At 30.4% G+C, this 19,179-nt stretch overlaps 2 protein-coding genes across 2 annotated transcripts; both read left to right on the forward strand.

Moving 5' to 3' along the window:
* The first annotated feature begins 1,450 nt into the window (after positions 1-1,450).
* On the forward strand, positions 1,451-4,673 carry LOC140832578 (putative pentatricopeptide repeat-containing protein At1g77010, mitochondrial). Its single transcript, XM_073196673.1, has one exon. It carries the CDS (start codon positions 1,641-1,643, stop codon positions 3,699-3,701), a length of 2,061 nt encoding a protein of 686 aa, XP_073052774.1. The 5' UTR covers positions 1,451-1,640; the 3' UTR covers positions 3,702-4,673.
* Positions 4,674-7,461: 2,788 nt separating this feature from the next.
* Positions 7,462-11,507, forward strand: LOC140831900 (proline-rich receptor-like protein kinase PERK8). Its single transcript, XM_073195612.1, has 10 exons — positions 7,462-8,221; positions 8,344-8,480; positions 8,693-8,790; positions 9,051-9,358; positions 9,475-9,906; positions 9,986-10,146; positions 10,572-10,630; positions 10,732-10,879; positions 11,089-11,238; positions 11,409-11,507. Exons 1-10 carry the CDS (start codon positions 8,002-8,004, stop codon positions 11,505-11,507), a joined length of 1,812 nt encoding a protein of 603 aa, XP_073051713.1. The 5' UTR covers positions 7,462-8,001.
* The last annotated feature ends 7,672 nt before the right edge of the window (positions 11,508-19,179 follow it).

A 19,179-nucleotide genomic window follows, 5' to 3' on the forward strand; every position in this document is an offset into this window, starting at 1 on the left:
TTATTTGTTAAGAAAAAATATAATATAAAAAATGAGAAAGGGTAAAATAGGAAAGAAAGTCGGTGTCCTCATAGAGCGGTTATTGTTAGAGACTCAACTATAATAAAATAGTAAATAGTAAATATAAAAAATTAAAAATGGTAAAACAGGAAAGAAAGTTGATGTCCTCATAGAACGATTATTATTAGGGTCTTGTACTTAATATAATAGTATAGATTATATAATATTAATTACATGTTAATTAATATCTCATGACTATAAAATCCACATATATTGAACATAATTTCTCTCTACAATATAATAACCTAGCTATCTATATAATGAGATAACATCAGGGCAGTTTCTAGCCATATAATATAAAATATTCGTTAGTAATTAAAGAAAAGTGTCATGTTAGGGAAGATACAAACTCTAGGATTTGGGCATTAATTAAAAGTTAGGATTAGGACATATATTTGGTCTTTTTTTTAATAATAATAATAATTTAAATATTGGACAAAAATTAAAAGGAGTTAAATGGACGTTCCACAAAATTTAAGATTTTTATATAAAAAATCGTTTCAACCTCCTTATAACTCAATGATAGTTGAATTTATCTGCAGTTTTTCTCTTGATTTACTAGATATACGTGATTTAATAGCCATCGCAGATGATTCGAGGTCGACCTAATAATAGTGGCCACGTATTACTCGTCACAAAATATGCTTCCTTTATAGTCAATGTATTGGGGATATTGATAAACAAAAATGGATGAATTAAAATGTGACTCTAGAATATTTTAGAAACTCCCTTATTTGAATGGCGTTGTGAAATTGTATTATTGGTCAACCTATAACATAGTTTACAAAATTGTTTTATTTTTTATCATTTGTTTCATGAGGATGAATTTAAATGTTTTGGTGTTCATGAAATTGGAATTAAGAAAGATTTTATTTAAAAAAATAAGATTTTTTATATTTTAGTTTTCTCTTGTTTGATTAATGACATGAAAGGTATATGTGTGATGATTAAACAAATAAGAGTATGTCTCTTGTGAGACGGTCTCACGAATCTTTATCTGTGAGACAGATCAATCTTACTGATATACACAATAAAAAATAATACTTTTAGCATAAAAAACAATACTTTTAGCATAAAAACGAATACTTTTTCATGAATGACTCAAATATCCGATTTTCATAATAAAAAGTAATACTCTTAACATAAAAAAATAATATTTTTTTGTGAATTACTTAAAAAAGAGATATTTTTTACAAAATACGATCTATGAAATTGTCTCACGTAAGTTTTTGCCACTAAATAAAATTGAGAACTTATTTTTATTAATTATTTGAGGAATATTTATAGTTTAAGAAATTAATAAAAATAACAATTAAAATGATAGTTTAGTATTATTTGTTTCTAGAAACTAGGGGTGATAAAGAATCCAACCCTGACTTGGGAGGTGGCTTTATGATTTATTTTCTTTTTTTTTTCAAAAAAGAAATAATCCTGAATAATGAATATGACGTCCTTGATTATGGCAGCTGTATTGACGTCCACTTCCCCATATTCTTGATTTTGGTGGTGTTCTAGAATATAGATGGTTGTTTGCAAATGTCATCGTGCGTCATTTGTCAAAAAAATTGTTTACTTGAACCATGAGCGTTCAAGATTTGCAGTCTTGTGCCCGTTTACTCAATTCTTTGAACACCCACGATTCCATTACGCGCGGGCAGCAGCTTCACCTTCTCTTCATCAAAAAGGGTGTTCTGTCTTCCACTCTCTCCATCGCCAATCGCCTCCTGCAAATGTACGGCAGGTGTGGAGGAATAGATTATGCTCGGCGGTTGTTTGATGAAATGGCCCAGAGGAATTTGTTCTCTTGGAATACCCTTCTCGAAGGTTATGCGAAGGACGGGCATAAAACTGGGATGCTGGACGTTTTTTCCTCAATGCCTGAGAAAAATGAGTTCTCTTGGAACGCAGTCATTTCGGGTTTGGCAAAAGTTGGTGAGTTGGATGTTGTGCGGCGGTTGTTTCATGAAATGCCGTGGAAAAATGGCATTGCATGGAATACAATGATTCACGGGTATGCGAGGAATGGACAACCAAACATGGCTTTGGGGTTTTTTAAAGATTTTTTAAAGTGGGAAGCACGCAAAACGGGTGGTGTTTTGAGCTTAGATCCATTTGTTTTGGCAACTGTAGTTGGAGCCTGCACAGAGTTGGGAGGCCTTGATTTAGGGAAGCAGATTCATGCTAGAATGATAGTTGATTACATCGAATTTGATTCGGTCATGGAGAGTTCTCTAGTGAACATGTATGCAAAATGTGGTGACTTAGATAGCGCGAGTCATCTTTTGAATGCCATGGAGGATCCAGATGATTATTCCCTGTCATCTTTAATAGCAGTATATGCAAATTGTGGTAGGATGAACGATGCAAGAAGGATATTTGAACTTAAGTTTAGTCCTTGTGCTGTGTTATGGAATTCTTTGATTTCAGGATATATTGCTAATGACGAGTCCATGGAGGCTTTGTTATTATTCAACACGATGCACAAAAAGGGTATTTTGGGAGACTTGTCTACCGTGTCTTGTGTTCTAAGGGCCTGTGGTAGTGTAGGTATTCTTAAAAATGGAATGCAATTACATGCTCATGCTCATAAGTTAGGAACTTTATATGACCTTGTTGTTGCGAGTTCTCTCGTTGATGCTTATGCAAAGTGTGGGAGTCATAGCGATTCTTGCAAGCTATTTGGTGAACTTGAAACTCATGATACTGTTTTACTGAATTCTATGATCACTATATACTGTAATTGCGATAGAATCGAGGAAGCAAAGTGCATTTTCGTTGATATTAAATCGAAAAGCTTGATCTCATGGAATTCCATTATCATTGGTTTGAGTCAAAATGGCCGTCCAATTGAAGCATTAAGTCTCTTTTGTAAGATGAATGAGACCAACTGGAGAATGGATAGTTTCACCCTCTCTGGTGCCATTAGTGCATGTGCCAGTATTCCATCTCTTGAACTTGGTGAACAGGTTTTTGCTAGAGCTACCATCATTGGTGTCGATCTTCATCAGGTCATAGCTACCTCCCTCGTTGACTTCTATTGCAAGTGTGGTCTTGTTGACTCTGGTCGAAAATTTTTTGATGGAATAATGAAATTTGATGCAGTTCTATGGAATTCTTTGTTGATGGGTTATGCTACAAACGGTCATGGAGTTGAAGCACTAAATCTATTTCGTGAAATGAGACGAGAAGGTGTTTCCCCCACCGAAGTCACATTTACTGCAGTTTTATCTGCTTGCGATCATTGTGGACTCGTGAAAGAAGGAAAGAACTGGTTCCGCAGAATGAAATTCGAGTATCATATCGATCCTGGGATCGAACATTACTCCTGCATGGTTGATCTTTTTGCAAGGGCAGGTTTTCTTGAAGAAGCTATTAATCTTATTGATGAGATGCCATTTCATTCTGACTCAGATATGTGGTCAGCGATTTTAAGAGGGTGCATAACAAATGGAGATAAGTCTCTTTCCAACAAAGTAGCCGAGAGAATTATTGAACTAGATCCTCAGAATTCAGGTGCTCTTGTACAGTTATCGGGCCTATTAGCTTCAGGAGGAGACTGGGAAAAATCGGAACTGGTGAGACGGGTGATGAAAGACATTAAAATCCAAAAAAATCCAGGCAGAAGCTGGTGTAATGTCTAAGAGCGAAATTCAGAAAATGCCATGAGATAAGAGACTTGGCTGGTGGACATGGAATGGCCGTGCTATCTTCTAGCGAGTAATGTTATACGCTATTCCTGAATAATATAATAGAATCTGGTGCCTCGAAAGGAAAATAATTTATGGGAGGAACCATTGTTCCAAGCACCTAGATGAACCATCATGTTGGAAGAAATAACTTGGTTTGCTTAAGTCAAACTAAATGCTTGGATGAATCGGAGTGATGAAGGCAATAATGGTCGTTTCCATTTGGTTCGATCTGTGACTTTTGATGCTCCAAAAATCAATGAACCTAAGGGAGACGTGGAAATTAACATTGTGGTATAGCCTAGAGGCATGGAATCAACGTGGTTTGCTTTGCCTCAACTATCTGATCAACTGCTTATTAAATCTACAAGAAAATGGCAAAGGAGCTCAGAGAGACTGAAAATATAGAATTGAGAACGATGGTGGATGGTACCAAAATTTTTCGGGTTGGCAACTTCTTGGATTTCAAAAAAGTGTATTCTAAACCAATTATTAGCATAGTGCAAGGACTGTAAGTGATTCTACGTAAGATTCTCGATAAGAAGATGACTGTCGAGTGAATTCTTTCAAGTAACTACGATCATCCAAAAACTGACACTACCTTTGTTTGGAAAGATTTTATGAAAAGGGAGAGAATGTCCAAGTACGGATAGTTAGGTTTCGTCCCGAGGAATATATCAAGGTTCTTGAGATTATCTTCAGCAGTGGAAAAGACCAATGTCATGATCAAATACGGCCGAAGGCCAATGTGATCAATGGGCCAATCTCGGTCCCAAGGGGATGTGCTTTTCTTAAGAAAAATATATATATTTAGAAATGTTTCAATAGTTACGATATCAGTCACAAGTCCTCCGAATATAAGCAGTTAAGAAAAAAGAAATATATTGAACAATTGATACAAGGTTAGTCATGTTTTTTTGTTATAAATCCAATTTTGTAAATGAATCGAATCGGGCTTAATATGAGGAATAATTAAGACTTAAATTCGGCTCAAAATAGATATATTGGAGTTTGATTCGAAGTTAGGAAAATTAAAAAAGAACATTTGTTTGTATTTGGTTCGAAAGATTTGAAAATGTTCGTGAACCGCTAAAATTATTATTCGAAAATAAATATTCAAAATGTTTGAAATCTATTTATTTAATATATATTTATTGTTTGCATTTGTCTTAAAAAAGTAAGTTTTCGCAAAAATGACAATTCTAAAACAAGAAAGATATATCATGAATGTCGAAATAAAATGTATTGTAATAAATTATTGAAAACATTAAATTTTATGGAATTTTTTTTAGAAAAACTTCTCTATTTTCTTTTTTAAAAAATCAAATATGAATTGAAGACATTTAAAAACATAAATTTCAATTATTATTTGCATTGATTATATCAATTCATTTAATTTGAGATATATTTTTGCGTTATAATGATATATTTAGTTGTTATTATAAACTGTATAAATAATTTAGTTTGCTTTCTGCATCACGTTCAGACGATCAATTTTCCATCAAAATAAAAAATAATGAGTACAATGTTTAGTATCACATGTGAGCTAAATCATTCAAAAATACATTTGACGCTTAAACTCTGATTATTTCGTTGATATTATATACCCGCATAGTAAATAAATACGTAATTATATGTGAATTTTTTCAAATTATTTTTAAAATTCTAATTTAAGTTTGATGTTCCTTGAAAATATCAATTACATTTAAGTATTTCGATTATGATTTTAAATTGTGTGTTATTTTTTTATATATTTAAAATTTAATACTCTCTATCACAACTTAAAATCATAATCGAAATACTTAAATTACTTTTTTTATATATTTAATGTTTAATACTCTCTATCATACTAAATAAAATATAAAAGTTTTTATACGATATTACATTTTTCAATTTTCCAAAAGAGTGTCCATAAACTATTATTATTATTATTATTATTATGTATCTTAATAAAACTTTAAAATATATATCTTAATTAAGATTTAATATAAATTTTTTTAAATATCCAAAAATAATTATATTTTAATCAAAATTTATTCATTTAATAACTGACAAAAAAATTAATTTTTGAAAAATATTTATTTATTGTTTAAAATTTCGATAACAAGAAAATATATGATTTTTTAATTAATAACATTTTCACTTAACAAAGATAAATAAGTCAATTTAACTACAAACTATTTTTATCATCATTTGAGTGTCATATCAAATTACATAAATAAATATTTTTTAGAATAAATTTTTATAATAATATTTAAAATTTAAATTTATTCATTTATTATATCAACAATTGTAAATGATTATTCAAACACTAATACTTACTAATTTTAATCATAAATTACATAAAATAATACTTTGTGCATCACATCGGTGAAAACTAGTATTAATAAAATACCAAGATTTGCGAGCGCATACAATATAATTGTGCTCGAGTTTGACTCCAAAAAATTCGAATGTGTTAGAGTTCGGTTTGAATATGAATCGAATATTTTTCGAACCGATACAATTCATTTACACGCTTGGTTATAACCTACCTAATCAATCAAATAAAGTTTTTTTAGTTAAAAAATATTACGTTATTATTTATCAATCATTTGTGTTATATGCTATTGAATCAATTCAAGGATAAGGTGTAACATATCAATAAAACTAAATCTTGAGTTAAGATAGAGACCTATTAAAAGGGTTATTATGATATAATTTAGGGGGCAAATTTGACAGCAAATTTTTTGTCTTACTGAATTTTTGTGGATTTATCAAAAGTTATAGTTAATGGTAATGATGCAATTAAAATTTTTTAAATCGTACATCAGTCCAAGCCTATGTTTCAATTATTCTAACAAGCATGAAGAATTATTACACTTCAACAAACTATCTCTCAATAATTACACTAGAACTGAGCTCACGATGCTATCAAAAACTATAGATGATAATAATTGTGCAACTTAAATATTTTAAACTGTACAATAACTTAAACATCACGTTTCGATTGCTCTAACAAATATTGACAATTATTGCACCTCAACATTTGTAAACTAAAGCGAGCACAGGATCCAGGTTACCGGTAGGGCTGCAAACGAATCGAACATGTTCGCGAGTTTTTCGAGCCGGCTCGATAAATATTCGATTCGTATTCGAACTTATCGAATTTGAGCCGAACTCGAACACGTTCGAACTTTTTTTCGAGCCGAACTCGAGCCCAAATTATTTTGTTCGATAGCTCGCGAATAGTTCGCGAGCCTTAATATTTTATTAATATAATATAATTATATATATATATATATATATATATATATATATATATATTTCGAATATTTCGAGCATTTCGAGCTTTCAAACCTTAATATCCGAGCAATAATTCGAATAGTTCACGAATATATTCGAATATTTCGAGCCGAACTCGAACTCGAACTTCATTTCGAGCCGAGCTCGAGCCCAAATATTTGAAATTATCGAACTTCGAATCGAGCTCAAACTCGAATATACCTATTTCGAGCCGAATTCGAGCCTGACTTTTTTACTATTATTCGGCTCGATTCGGTTCGTTTGCTAACCTAGTTACCGGGAATATTATCTCCAGTGTGTTTTGTAAAAGATGTTCACGCAGAAATCTCATTGAAGAATAAAAATATTATTGATGAACCCTCAAATGTTTTTTGTTGAATTCAAATGTTCGCCTAATCGCATAGAACGATCCCATACTCCATAACCGAACGTATATAAATACCAGGAGCTAAAAGACTACTGACAATTCTTGTTTTCTTCGACTGCTTCTCAAATATCTATGTCGAGTAACATAGGTGGTTTCTCTGATTCTCCGCGAAAACAATCTCGAATATCCACAGTATATAGCAATCAACTACATACCCCAGAAAAAATACTACGTTTTCCACATACATGGAGCCTACAAGATCCAGACATGAAGAATGACAGGCCAATAAGTTTTCACTTTCAAGATCCTTGAAATGGGAACTGCCTGTTTGTTGATGTGATGCAGAAATTTGATTCGAGGCAGGACACGAACTTTTAACCTCCAAGATTCTCAAGCAAAAAAGTGCCCATTTAATTTCTTGATATCCCTTGATGTCATACAGCTTTTTGAACAGGGGATATTTCTTACATTCGAGAATCAGTCCATTTAATTCGGAAGATTTTGATGTATATCAAATCTCTACTACTGCCAAATCAAATCCATCTTTCCAAACACCACTTTAATAATTTTGCGGGATTTTAATTTAAGATATAATTGCTCATAATGGCATCATACACGGACAGGAGTAGCAGTGGCAGTAGTAGTATTATTAGTACCACCACTTTCATGCCAGGGCGGATAGTTATCGCCTTCGATGCCACAAAAAATCGCAATTTTCAGCAGTTGAAAGATATTATTGCTCATATTCGTATGCGGCGTGACATGATTCAAGAAGCGGATAGCATTACCGTGTTTGGAGTGTTGCATAAAGTACTGCACCCCAGTAAGTCTGTGCATTAATCTGATTAGTGGCCAGGGAGGGAGAGAGAACGAGAACTTAAGCATAAATTTTATTTTATTTTTTAAAAAAATTTGATTAGCGTTTTGAAACGAATGTTTGTGCAGTGGGTTTTCAAATTCAAATTGGCTCCAATTCTTTTGTCGGAACTCATGCTCGTGCGATCAAAGAAGATGCATCAAGAAATGTTGATGCATATGTTGGCATGCTCCAGCGCAGTGTAGTAGAATTTGAAAGTGAAGGGGTAATATATTTTACTTTCAAATTCTTATTCAATCTAAACAAGTTTGGTACACTTTCTTTCTTTCTGCACTATTTACTCGGTTCTTTATTATGTTACTTAGATCCAAATCTGTAGCATGCCCTCTAGATTACTGGTAAAAATATCGTGATCGTTCTGATATTTCCCAATGAATGTGTATTTTTCATTCGTTTTCACCGTTATGTTCCTCGCAGGTTGAAATTGAAGTCAAAATTGCTGTTGGTGCTCCAATAGAAAAGGTTGTCGTGCAAGAAATCGTATCTTCAAATGCAACATGGGCTATACTTGACAGGTATCATTCATTGTTGTCTTTTCTGTCAACTTTTTTATCCTCAATGAGCTGAATTAAAAAAATTTCTCGTTTACTATACATTTTTCTCAATTTTTTTTTTATCATTGCTTGTCTGATCTCCATACTAGATTTCCTATCTTTATTCATGGCAAAGTAAGAAGCACAATTAATCATCAATCAGTAATATATGCTCTAGTTTCCCCTTAAAAGCACACCTAAAACTTAATGTCACAAGGATAATTGATAGTTTAGCGTGCCAGGCAGCTAAGAATGGAATTGAGGTTTTATCTTAAGCACATACCTTGCAAGGTCGCTATGGTCCTTGATAACTTATCTTTGGAGGTTGTGAGACCATATGAATCAGACAATTTTAAGGAAATTATCAAGCACAAGCTGCTTTACTCGCTGTCAAAGCCTGTTCTACTCCAACCCTCTCAAGACAACGAGAGTGACAAGAACTCCGTTGTTTCTCTATCCATGGATTCCCCCAGGAGCTCCAATGCTCCAGAATATGGTTCAGCATCGTCATCCATGTCGCACTTCAAGGATAAAAAATCTTTCTTGCAAGGTGAATTTTGCCTCAAATTCTCAGCAAGGATTATCAAGTTATGAAACGCTTACCATGCTGAAACTTATGATCTCTGCCTCTTTCTTGTTCTTGCATGTAACATATACTTTTAATAGGCAGCTCCTATGAACATGAAAATGGATACGACTCTCCACAAGTGATAGTAGAGCAAAGAAGTCTTGAGAATCATTCTGAAGCCCCTGCTTTTGCCACTGCTAGCAAGTCGAAAATGAGGCGCAATTCAATGGGATGTAATTATTCTGAAATACAGGAGGCAACAGATAATTTTTCCAAAGAGAATTTACTTGGAGAAGGTGGATATGGAGTAGTGTATAAAGGGCAGCATCAAAATGGGCAGCTCATGGTTGCGAAGGTGAAAACTGAAGCAAGGACTGAAAGTTTTGCAGAATTTCAGTCTGAAATAGATGTCCTCATCTCTGCACGTCACAAGAACATCGTGATGCTTCTCGGTCATTGTTACGAGGAAAACCTTAGCATATTGGTTTATGAATACGTCACCAATAAATCGCTGCAGTGGCACTTATTTGGTAAGAAAAATTTTCCATCTTAAATAGACCTCCTTGCAACCTCACCTTCGTGTTTAATGGTTTTGTTTTCTTGTGATAGATAATACAGAGCACGTTCTTGAATGGAAACACAGACAATCTATCGCCATTGGAACTGCAAAAGGGCTGCGTTTTCTGCATGAAGAGTGTCGAGGTTCTCCTATCATTCATCGGGATGTGAGGCCAAGCAATATATTACTCAACCAGGATTTTGTTCCCTTGGTAAATCTTTGTGGCTGTTGCCTTCTTATATAAGTTTTCATGCCTGAACTTGGTAGAATAGTGGCATCACGTTGCTCAATACTCGCACTATCGAAGAAGTCTCTAATGGAAGATAAATACGAGTTCAAGATCTTTTAGTATCTTCTTTAGATGTTCTCTTTAAGACACCTCTTGGCTCATGGAATGGGATGATAAGGATCTATGATATAGGGATAATAAATTGATAGATCATTGATATGTAACTATTTTCAACTCCAATTGTTTTAATACTCAAACAAAACTACGGATGAGACATGGACGTGGAGTCCTATCCTTCACACCAAATGGTGCAATGGCAGAAATTTAACCATCCTTTTTGCTTTGAGTTGTCTGGTGGTGAAATTATGCTTTACATCTTATAACATATTCATTTTATTCACGCACAGCTGGGAGACTGCAACATAGCGAAGTGGAAAACGAAGACTATACATTTTCACAGTCTTATGTAAGCATTGATTTTATACTTTGAGATGAAAAAGGTTCCTTTTATGGGACAACTGTCCCTTTTGCCAACTCGAGATGAAGGTTTCTTCTCACCTAAAGCAGATATCTAGCACCAGAGTATAGGGAAAATGGGATTTGTTCTACGAGCATAGATGTCTATGCTTTTGGAATTATTCTGATACAAATGATATCGGGACGTAGAGATGTGGTTCCGACGAGAGACAACCAACAAAGTTCTCTTAAACAGTGGGTATGCTCTTCCTTTCACCTCTTAATTGCTAAAGCTAATGTGTTCGATTGATCATTAATTTTTTTCCTTAAATTTGACTGACGTAGTATGTTTCAAGATTGATATGCAAGCTATCAAATGAAATAATTGTGACTTGATCTTATTCAAAATAAGCTGACATTGATTATATAATAAGATACCAATGAAGATCTGCTATGGTGGAATTCCAGGCTTTGCCATTAATTCGGAAACTGGCATTAGCAGAGCTAGTTGATCCTCGTCTTGGAAGCTCGTACAGCACACACGAACTCTGCCAAATGGCTGCTGTAGCATACTTATGTGTTCAAACCAAACCTGCAATGCGGCCAACAATGGGAGAGGTATTTTTGTGTGACTCTCTCTGTACAAAAAATTCTTTATATTCTTTGACAATTGTGTTTATATTTAAACAGGATGCTTTTTTGTTGTGATGCGATAAAATGTATGGCTGGTTGGGAATTGTTAACTTGATATATCATGCTACATTAACGTTTCCCTTCACTTGCTCCAGGTGTTGCACCTTCTTGAAGGGGAAAGTGATCGTCTACGCCACTTTACCGAGCAGCTGATGCTTCATCTTGACCACATACAGAGAGACCGACTTAGCTGAGGCCCAGTGATAGTGTATATTCAATTCTCTCTTTCGAGCTTCCATTTTCGGTCTCGTCGTTGCTTGGATTTTGAATATGACTCCACATCACATGATAAAGAATAGCTGGAGACCCCTTAAGCTAGATTTCCTACATTTCTTTACCAACGGTTGTCTGCTTGACATGATCTAATTCTGCCCAGATTCAAGGCTTAGATGTCGATGTCCGGTACAAGCATACAATCACAAGTTCTGACCATCTTTCTAGCAAAAATTACATGAAAACACTAATGTTTAGAAGCTGATGCCTCGTAATCATTCTGTGCATATATTTTTCAGAATAAAACCTATCAAATGAATATCCACTTCTAGGAAGGAAGTTGTGGCGAGGCTGTCCCTCTATCATTCTAATTCTTCCATCTCATCATCAGATAATTATTCCATTTGTTGAATAAATTGTTCACAATAATTTAACTCTGATTGTGACAAATGGGATCCGAACATATCATTTATCAGGACAAAGTTCAGTGCAAATTTCTTTTTCCTTAAATTTGTGTTTCTTTATCTTTAAACTCAACCCTAAAAGTTTGCTCATAAAAAAAAGATTATCTAAATCCTTATATGAAATTCCCAGGGATTTTGTCCAATCGACGTGTTACAATTAATACATTCACTTCACGCCCAAGAATGAACATTTGAAACTTGAAGTTACGAATAACTCAACTATGGGCAGAACGAGTGACCCAACTATAATCAATCTAACACATAACAGTGGAACATGAGCTCTGATATCAGGTTAATATTGGAACTTTGTCTTGACTCAACCCCAAAAGTTAGTTCAAGGGAGGACTCCCAGATATTTTATCTAAACAATGTGAGATAATTAACATGGTATCAGAATATATCATTTATGTGTACAAAGTTAAGTGCAAAATATAATATATACTAAAAATAATGTACATGCGTTGCACGTAGGAAACATATGTTGAAATAATTAGAATTTGAAATAAAATTATAGTTAACTCAACAAAAGATAATGATAATAGTATTGTAAATTTTGACGATTTAATTAGCATATGTAACTAATTAGGAAAAAAAACATATTTTTTAATTTTAAAAAAAGATTTTGACTACTAAAATTTTTCTCATATTGTTTATTTTTGTTATTTGTCATATTCTCGCATATATTTTATTACAATATTCAATTATTACAATCTTTTTTGACAATAAATGATTTGCAACTTTTTATTTACAATGTTATTTGATTATCATTCTCTTTCATATAAATTGACAACAATTTTAACCAGATGCTTTTACTTTCCTGGTTACCTTTAATTTATTAGACACTTATACTTGATAACATATAAACTACACATTATTATAACAATCTATCATCACATAAAAAGTATTGATGGACTGATTTAAAAAAATATTGATTAAATGTTGTCATTTATTTGTAATTTATAATAATAATATTTTTGACAATAAATCATCTTCTTACTGATTCTTATTATATCTATTTTAATATTTCATATTAACTCATAGGTATAATTAGCACAATTAAATTAATAATGTCATATTGGTATTAGCTCCAGAAAAATAATATATTTAATTTTTTTAATTGTTTAAATATCTTCACGGGATCATTTGTGTACACTTATCTTGAGAAAAATTCATTTCATTTATAAAGTTTGAATAGTAAATATAACTTTGTAGTATACATTTAATTTGGAAAATGAAATTCATTGTATAACAAACACTTCTTCTATTTCTATTTTTTGTGTAACCCAAAAGAGTTAATATTTTTTCTCTTTTATCTTCTCCAACTCACTGTTAAAATTTATTAAAAAAATATTTATATCTAGAAAATTATTTTTATTTATTGTTTTTCTTGTCTATATATTTTGTTATATGTGAACATATATTCCACTTCATTGTCTTAATTGTCATATATATTTACTATATAATTTGTGTACATTGAAGATGAATAAGTTCATTTTGTCGTTTTTTATTATCTGGACTTGGGTTGATTTATTAATATGTAATATGTGATATACATAGATATAAGAATTTTCAAATTCAATTTATTCACAAAGATTTTTCATAACAAAGGCCAACTCAAAATAATAAAAATTAGGATTCATATGATTTAGAATATATTTTAATAATAAAAATTAGGATTATATCTTATAAATTTTGTAAAATTAATATATTTTAAAATTTAAAATTATTATAAATAATCTTATAAATCTTGTAAAATTAATATATTTTAAAATGTTAATATTGAAGTGTCGAATAGATGTATTACATCATTATTTAAGAATTTTTAGAAAAAACAATATACATCTTAATTCACATTTAAAGATTAATATATAAATAAATAATTGCGATTAATATATTATAAAATAAATTATTTTAGTTCAAAAATATTAAATATGATTATTGTAAATGAATTTTTCTTAATTAAGTATAAAATTTTCAGCACATGTGCCGAATTAATTAGAATATTTTCAATATAGTATGTATATAAATGTTTTTCTATATGAATTAGTGATTGAGTCCTTACGAACATTTAAAAAAATGTGTCTTTCTGTTTCTTATAATTCAAAATATTAAATGAAACAAGATAAAAAATTAATTGAGAAATTCAAGAATATATGGTTACTTAATTAGTTTAATTGATGTTAGATCCACAATCACTGAGTTTGACAACAATTTTTGTAGAATAAAATACAATTATAATAAATTACTTGATTATATATGTAATGAAATTTTGTATATTTCATATATGTTCGATTTATTTCATTTATAAGGTTGAATTTTTAAATATTATGATATAAGATTTGTTATGCATCTTACCATCGATAAATTCACAAAAAATTTATATATTAATTCACGCTACCATATAATTCTGGTTTCGCCCAGACTTTTGTGTATTCGTTTGCTTGAATTTATTGTTCCTCATTTTACCAAAACTCATAACATGCCAAACATGAAAGTTAATATTAATTTAAAGAGATGATAATATTAATATATTGTAATAAACAAATTTATCCCTCTTACTGATAACACTAACTTAAAAATAATATGTTGACGAACATATTGTCAGGAATCCAAAAATACAATTCAGATGTTAACTTTGACACTCAATTTTGAGTGATTGCCAAATGTCTCAACGACCCACAATTTTTGGACAACACAGTTACATCACAATTTTAAAATCAAAATGATATTTTTCATTTTATACCAAGAATTCTTGATTGAAAATCGATAATATCAGATATATAGATATTTAATATAAACTCGTGCGAGCTCATTTAGCCCACCTTTAAATGAGTCGACAAAATTTCAACCCAACTTACTTATACTGTTTGGCAGTGCAGACCAAGCCGACGGACCCAAAACCCAAATCGACGGCTCAAATTACAACGATCTTTTACCGTGTTTTATTTGAATAATTTATAAATATAAATCGCAAAAAAAATTCGATTGCAAAAAACTTTAATTTAAACATATAAATTCTAACAAACGGTTACAAGTAAATAGATTTAAAACTTTAAAAATATTTTTGTAAAAAAATTATTTCACAATAAATTTTTTGACCATATTTTATTAAAGTATTTTTTTAATATAAACCATTGGAAAAAATATTTTTTAAACGCATAAGTTATAGTCCATGTCACAAAGATAAATTAACGAGGACATGAAAAAAAATTAATAAGACACCAAAAAAAATTCACAAGTCGATAATGGGTTATTTCTAAACTTTAATTAATTTAATTTACTTATTGAAAAGATAAATAAAAAATCTAAATCATTGGATTAAAAATAACATATTATAATGTGGGTAGGCACAAAAAAACCAAATATTAATTTACATAATGAAAAGATATCATTGGATTAAAAAAATAACATATTAGAATGTGTGTAGACATAAAAAAATTAAATACTAATAATCACACTTATTTAAAACATGAATAAAGATGAAAAAAGAGACATTTAAAGTAAGAAATTAATGTAAAATAAGCAATTAATAACTCCATAAATGAAAATTCACATAAAAAGTCACATATATTTAAAATATGAATAAGGAGGAAAAAAGACACATTTAAAGTACAGTGGGTCTCATGTGAGATTGTCTCACGGATCATAATCTGTGAGACGGGTCAACCCTACTCATATTCACAATAAAAAGTAATATTCTTAGCATAAAAAGTAATATTTTTTTATGGGTGACCCAAATAAGAGATCCGTCTCACAAATACTACCTGTGAGATCGTCTCACACAACTTTTTGTCTTTAAAGTAAGCAATTAACAAGTAATAAGGAGATAAATGAAAATTCACATATAAAGTCACATATTTATATAAAAAAGACACGTTTAAAGTAAGAAATTAATGTAAAACAAGTTATTAATAAGGAGATAAAAAAAAGACACATTTAAATTAAGAAATTAATGTAAAACAAGTAATTAATAAGGAGATGAACGGAAATGCACACACACACACACATATATATATATTTATTTATTTATATAAATATATATATATACATATATATATAAATATAAATAAATATATATATATATATATATATATATATATATATATATATATATATATATATATATATATATATAAAATAGATAGATATATGAGAATGGGAGACAAGAAATTGAGGGCTGCATGTGGAGCTACATGGATAATTTTTAATAGAGCACTACAGCACTGAAGATTAATGTGGTCAACTGGAGGAGCCAACTATGATCAACTGAATGAATGTATGTATAAAATAATGTTTATTTATTTTTATTTTTTTGATGCAGAATCTTGGTAAAAATGAACTCTATTTCGAGGGATCTTCAAGAAATTGCATATTCTAAAATGGAGTAATGTATGATTTTCAAGTGATTCTAAGCATATATTTATGCCTGAGATCAGAGTATTGTATATTATAGTTATCTTGAATTTTATGATTTTAGAATAAATACTAACATATTTATTGCTATTACATAATAATATACTAGTGCTTTTCCAAGCATATATAGATTACATATGTATATAATTTTTTATTTTAAAAATAATATTTTTTTTCATATTTTTTATAAAGAGTGATAGAATATCTAAAAATTCAAAAAAATAGATAACTGTATAATTTAAAATTAGAAGTATAAATGTAATTGAAGAACTAAAAATAAATGTTAATTTAGGGAAAAAAATCATCAGTAAAGTTATATAGTAAGAGTAATTGTAAATTAAATTAAACTTCACCAAATCAATTATAAGTTAGTTAGTATAAATATTCCAAATTTTAATTAATTAACTAATGAACCACGCACATGCGTTACATATAGGGATGTAATCGAGTCGAGCCGAGCCGAACTCTTGAATGTTTGAGCTTGATTCGTTTATAATCAAGCTGAGGTCGAGCTTTATTTAACGAATATATCCATGGATCACAAGTTTATTCAAGTCTTTATCGAGTTTAAACAAACTTAATAAATATGAATTATACATTTAAATTTTCATTAAATTAATTAAAAAATAAATTATATATTTAAAGAAAAATATATTATTCTTATTAAAATTTGTAAATTTATTATTAATAGATTTTTCTATATATTTTCATAAATAATATGCAAAATCAATAAATCAAATAACAAATATATTATTTTTAATCTAAAAGATTACTCATGAACTTACCAACGAACATGTTCACGAGCTAACGAGCCGAATACTGTAAAGCTTGAGTTTGGTTTGTTTATCTTAACGAGCCTCATTAAACGAGCTCAAACGAGCTTTTATCGAATCGAGCTTCGAATAGCTCACAAACAGTTTGATTCGTTTACATCCCTAGTTACATATATAAAATGATGATTATAATTTATATAAGTGATAATTTAGGGGGTTTGATATGCAATTTAAAGAAGATGTGATTTAGATTTTGGGGCAAATTTGAAATAAATTTTGGTATGATTTGACATATGAAAACGGTTATTATGAAGTATACAACTATAGTAATAATATATATAGAACCATGGATTGATAAAGTAAATTATATTTTGTTTTTATCTAATAACTCGTATGTTTTTTATTTGGTCATGTTATCAATCTATCGGTGTATTAAACTAATTTGCCCAATTCAATTTATTCATTGAGTGCTGACGTGGCGACAGATATTATTGTTATGTCTGATATCACGTCATCACTATGAAGAAAAATGACAAAAAATGAAAAAAAAAATTGTAAGTTGGTGGATTTAGACCGTAAATTAACTTATAATAAAATCAAAAATGAAAATTATGAACTTATGACCAATTGGTTACGTGTTCAACAATTTATTGGACGAGTTTGTCACACATTGTTTATTTAGTATTATTTATCTGGTTGATGTGGTTTTCAGACTATTTTGTTTAGTCTTATTGAATGAGTTTGTCACACATTGTTTATTTATTATTGTTTATCTCATTGACGTTGTTTGCAGATAATCGGTGTTTAGTCCAATAGTTTATCCAAAAGCTTTTAGCGGTGCTTTCACTTGATGGGATATCTAGGCCTCCTAGGCCTGCTGAGTGTGTACCTATTAATAGCGATTGAAAAAAAAAAAGATAAAATTATGTGAAATATAAGAGAAAAATGTGTTTTTCCTATCTGATACAGAATTGACTTTTACAAATAATGGAAGTAACACGATTGAAGACATGAACAGATGAGATTCCAAATAAAGTCCATGCCTTTTTGTGAGCCCCATTGGCTTCATAGTGGTGTTTCAATTTGTGGTTGAGGTCCACCATCACTAATGCTAAAATGCGGGATAATGTGGAATCGATGCGTAATAAAGATTTGACACGACGTAGATACAATTTACATAATTTTAACAATTTGAGATTGCATTTAAGAATATAGTTATAATCTAAAAAAACTTATATATATATACTCCTTAATACGAAGAACATTACTCACAAATGAGATTTGAACCCAAGACTACACAGGTTTTGAGATCTCGCTCTTGTCGTTACTACTAAGAAATCTTTGGGGAAAATACATACATTACATATACATACAACTCACAAACATATTCAAAATCTTCGAGCTGAGCTCAAACTCGAAAAACACTCAAATAATTTTGGTTCCCACTTTTCCTTCCGAATCTTTTTTCCCTCTCCATTTTAATACTAGTAAACGGAGCCGAACTCGAATACACTTAATATGAACGAGTATTTAGAGAGTTTAAATATGAAAAGGCGAAGAGTCTGATTCATTATTCTTTATGATATAGAATCAACGCATGCATATCCAATTGGTTACAATTAATTTTGTTTTAAGTGGAATAAGATTCTATTTCTATTGGTTCAAAAAAAATATGCCAAATTTGAGACGATAGCAATTATCCACCAGTCATTCGTGGTGTAGGTTTATATATTAATTATGGTTCCAAACTGTGCCAAACTAGCAATAATTACGTACTTAATTAAATATTAGTTAATCAATTATTGTAATTTGTTGAGAGTTTGATTGATTTGCTTGGTCAGCTATGCCAGATTCATTCGAGCTAGTCCTATTAAATATCAAGAATAAACGATTGCGTGAGTTTTATGTCGATCGAGTAATTGACCGCTTGATTAATACCAATGAATTAAATTTTCTTCACGAACTTTTTTTTCAAACGAACATGTTGAATGAAGTTTGTCAAT

This window comes from Primulina eburnea, chromosome 5 (assembly GCF_022965805.1).
Source record: "Primulina eburnea isolate SZY01 chromosome 5, ASM2296580v1, whole genome shotgun sequence".
Taxonomy (NCBI): domain Eukaryota; kingdom Viridiplantae; phylum Streptophyta; class Magnoliopsida; order Lamiales; family Gesneriaceae; genus Primulina; species Primulina eburnea.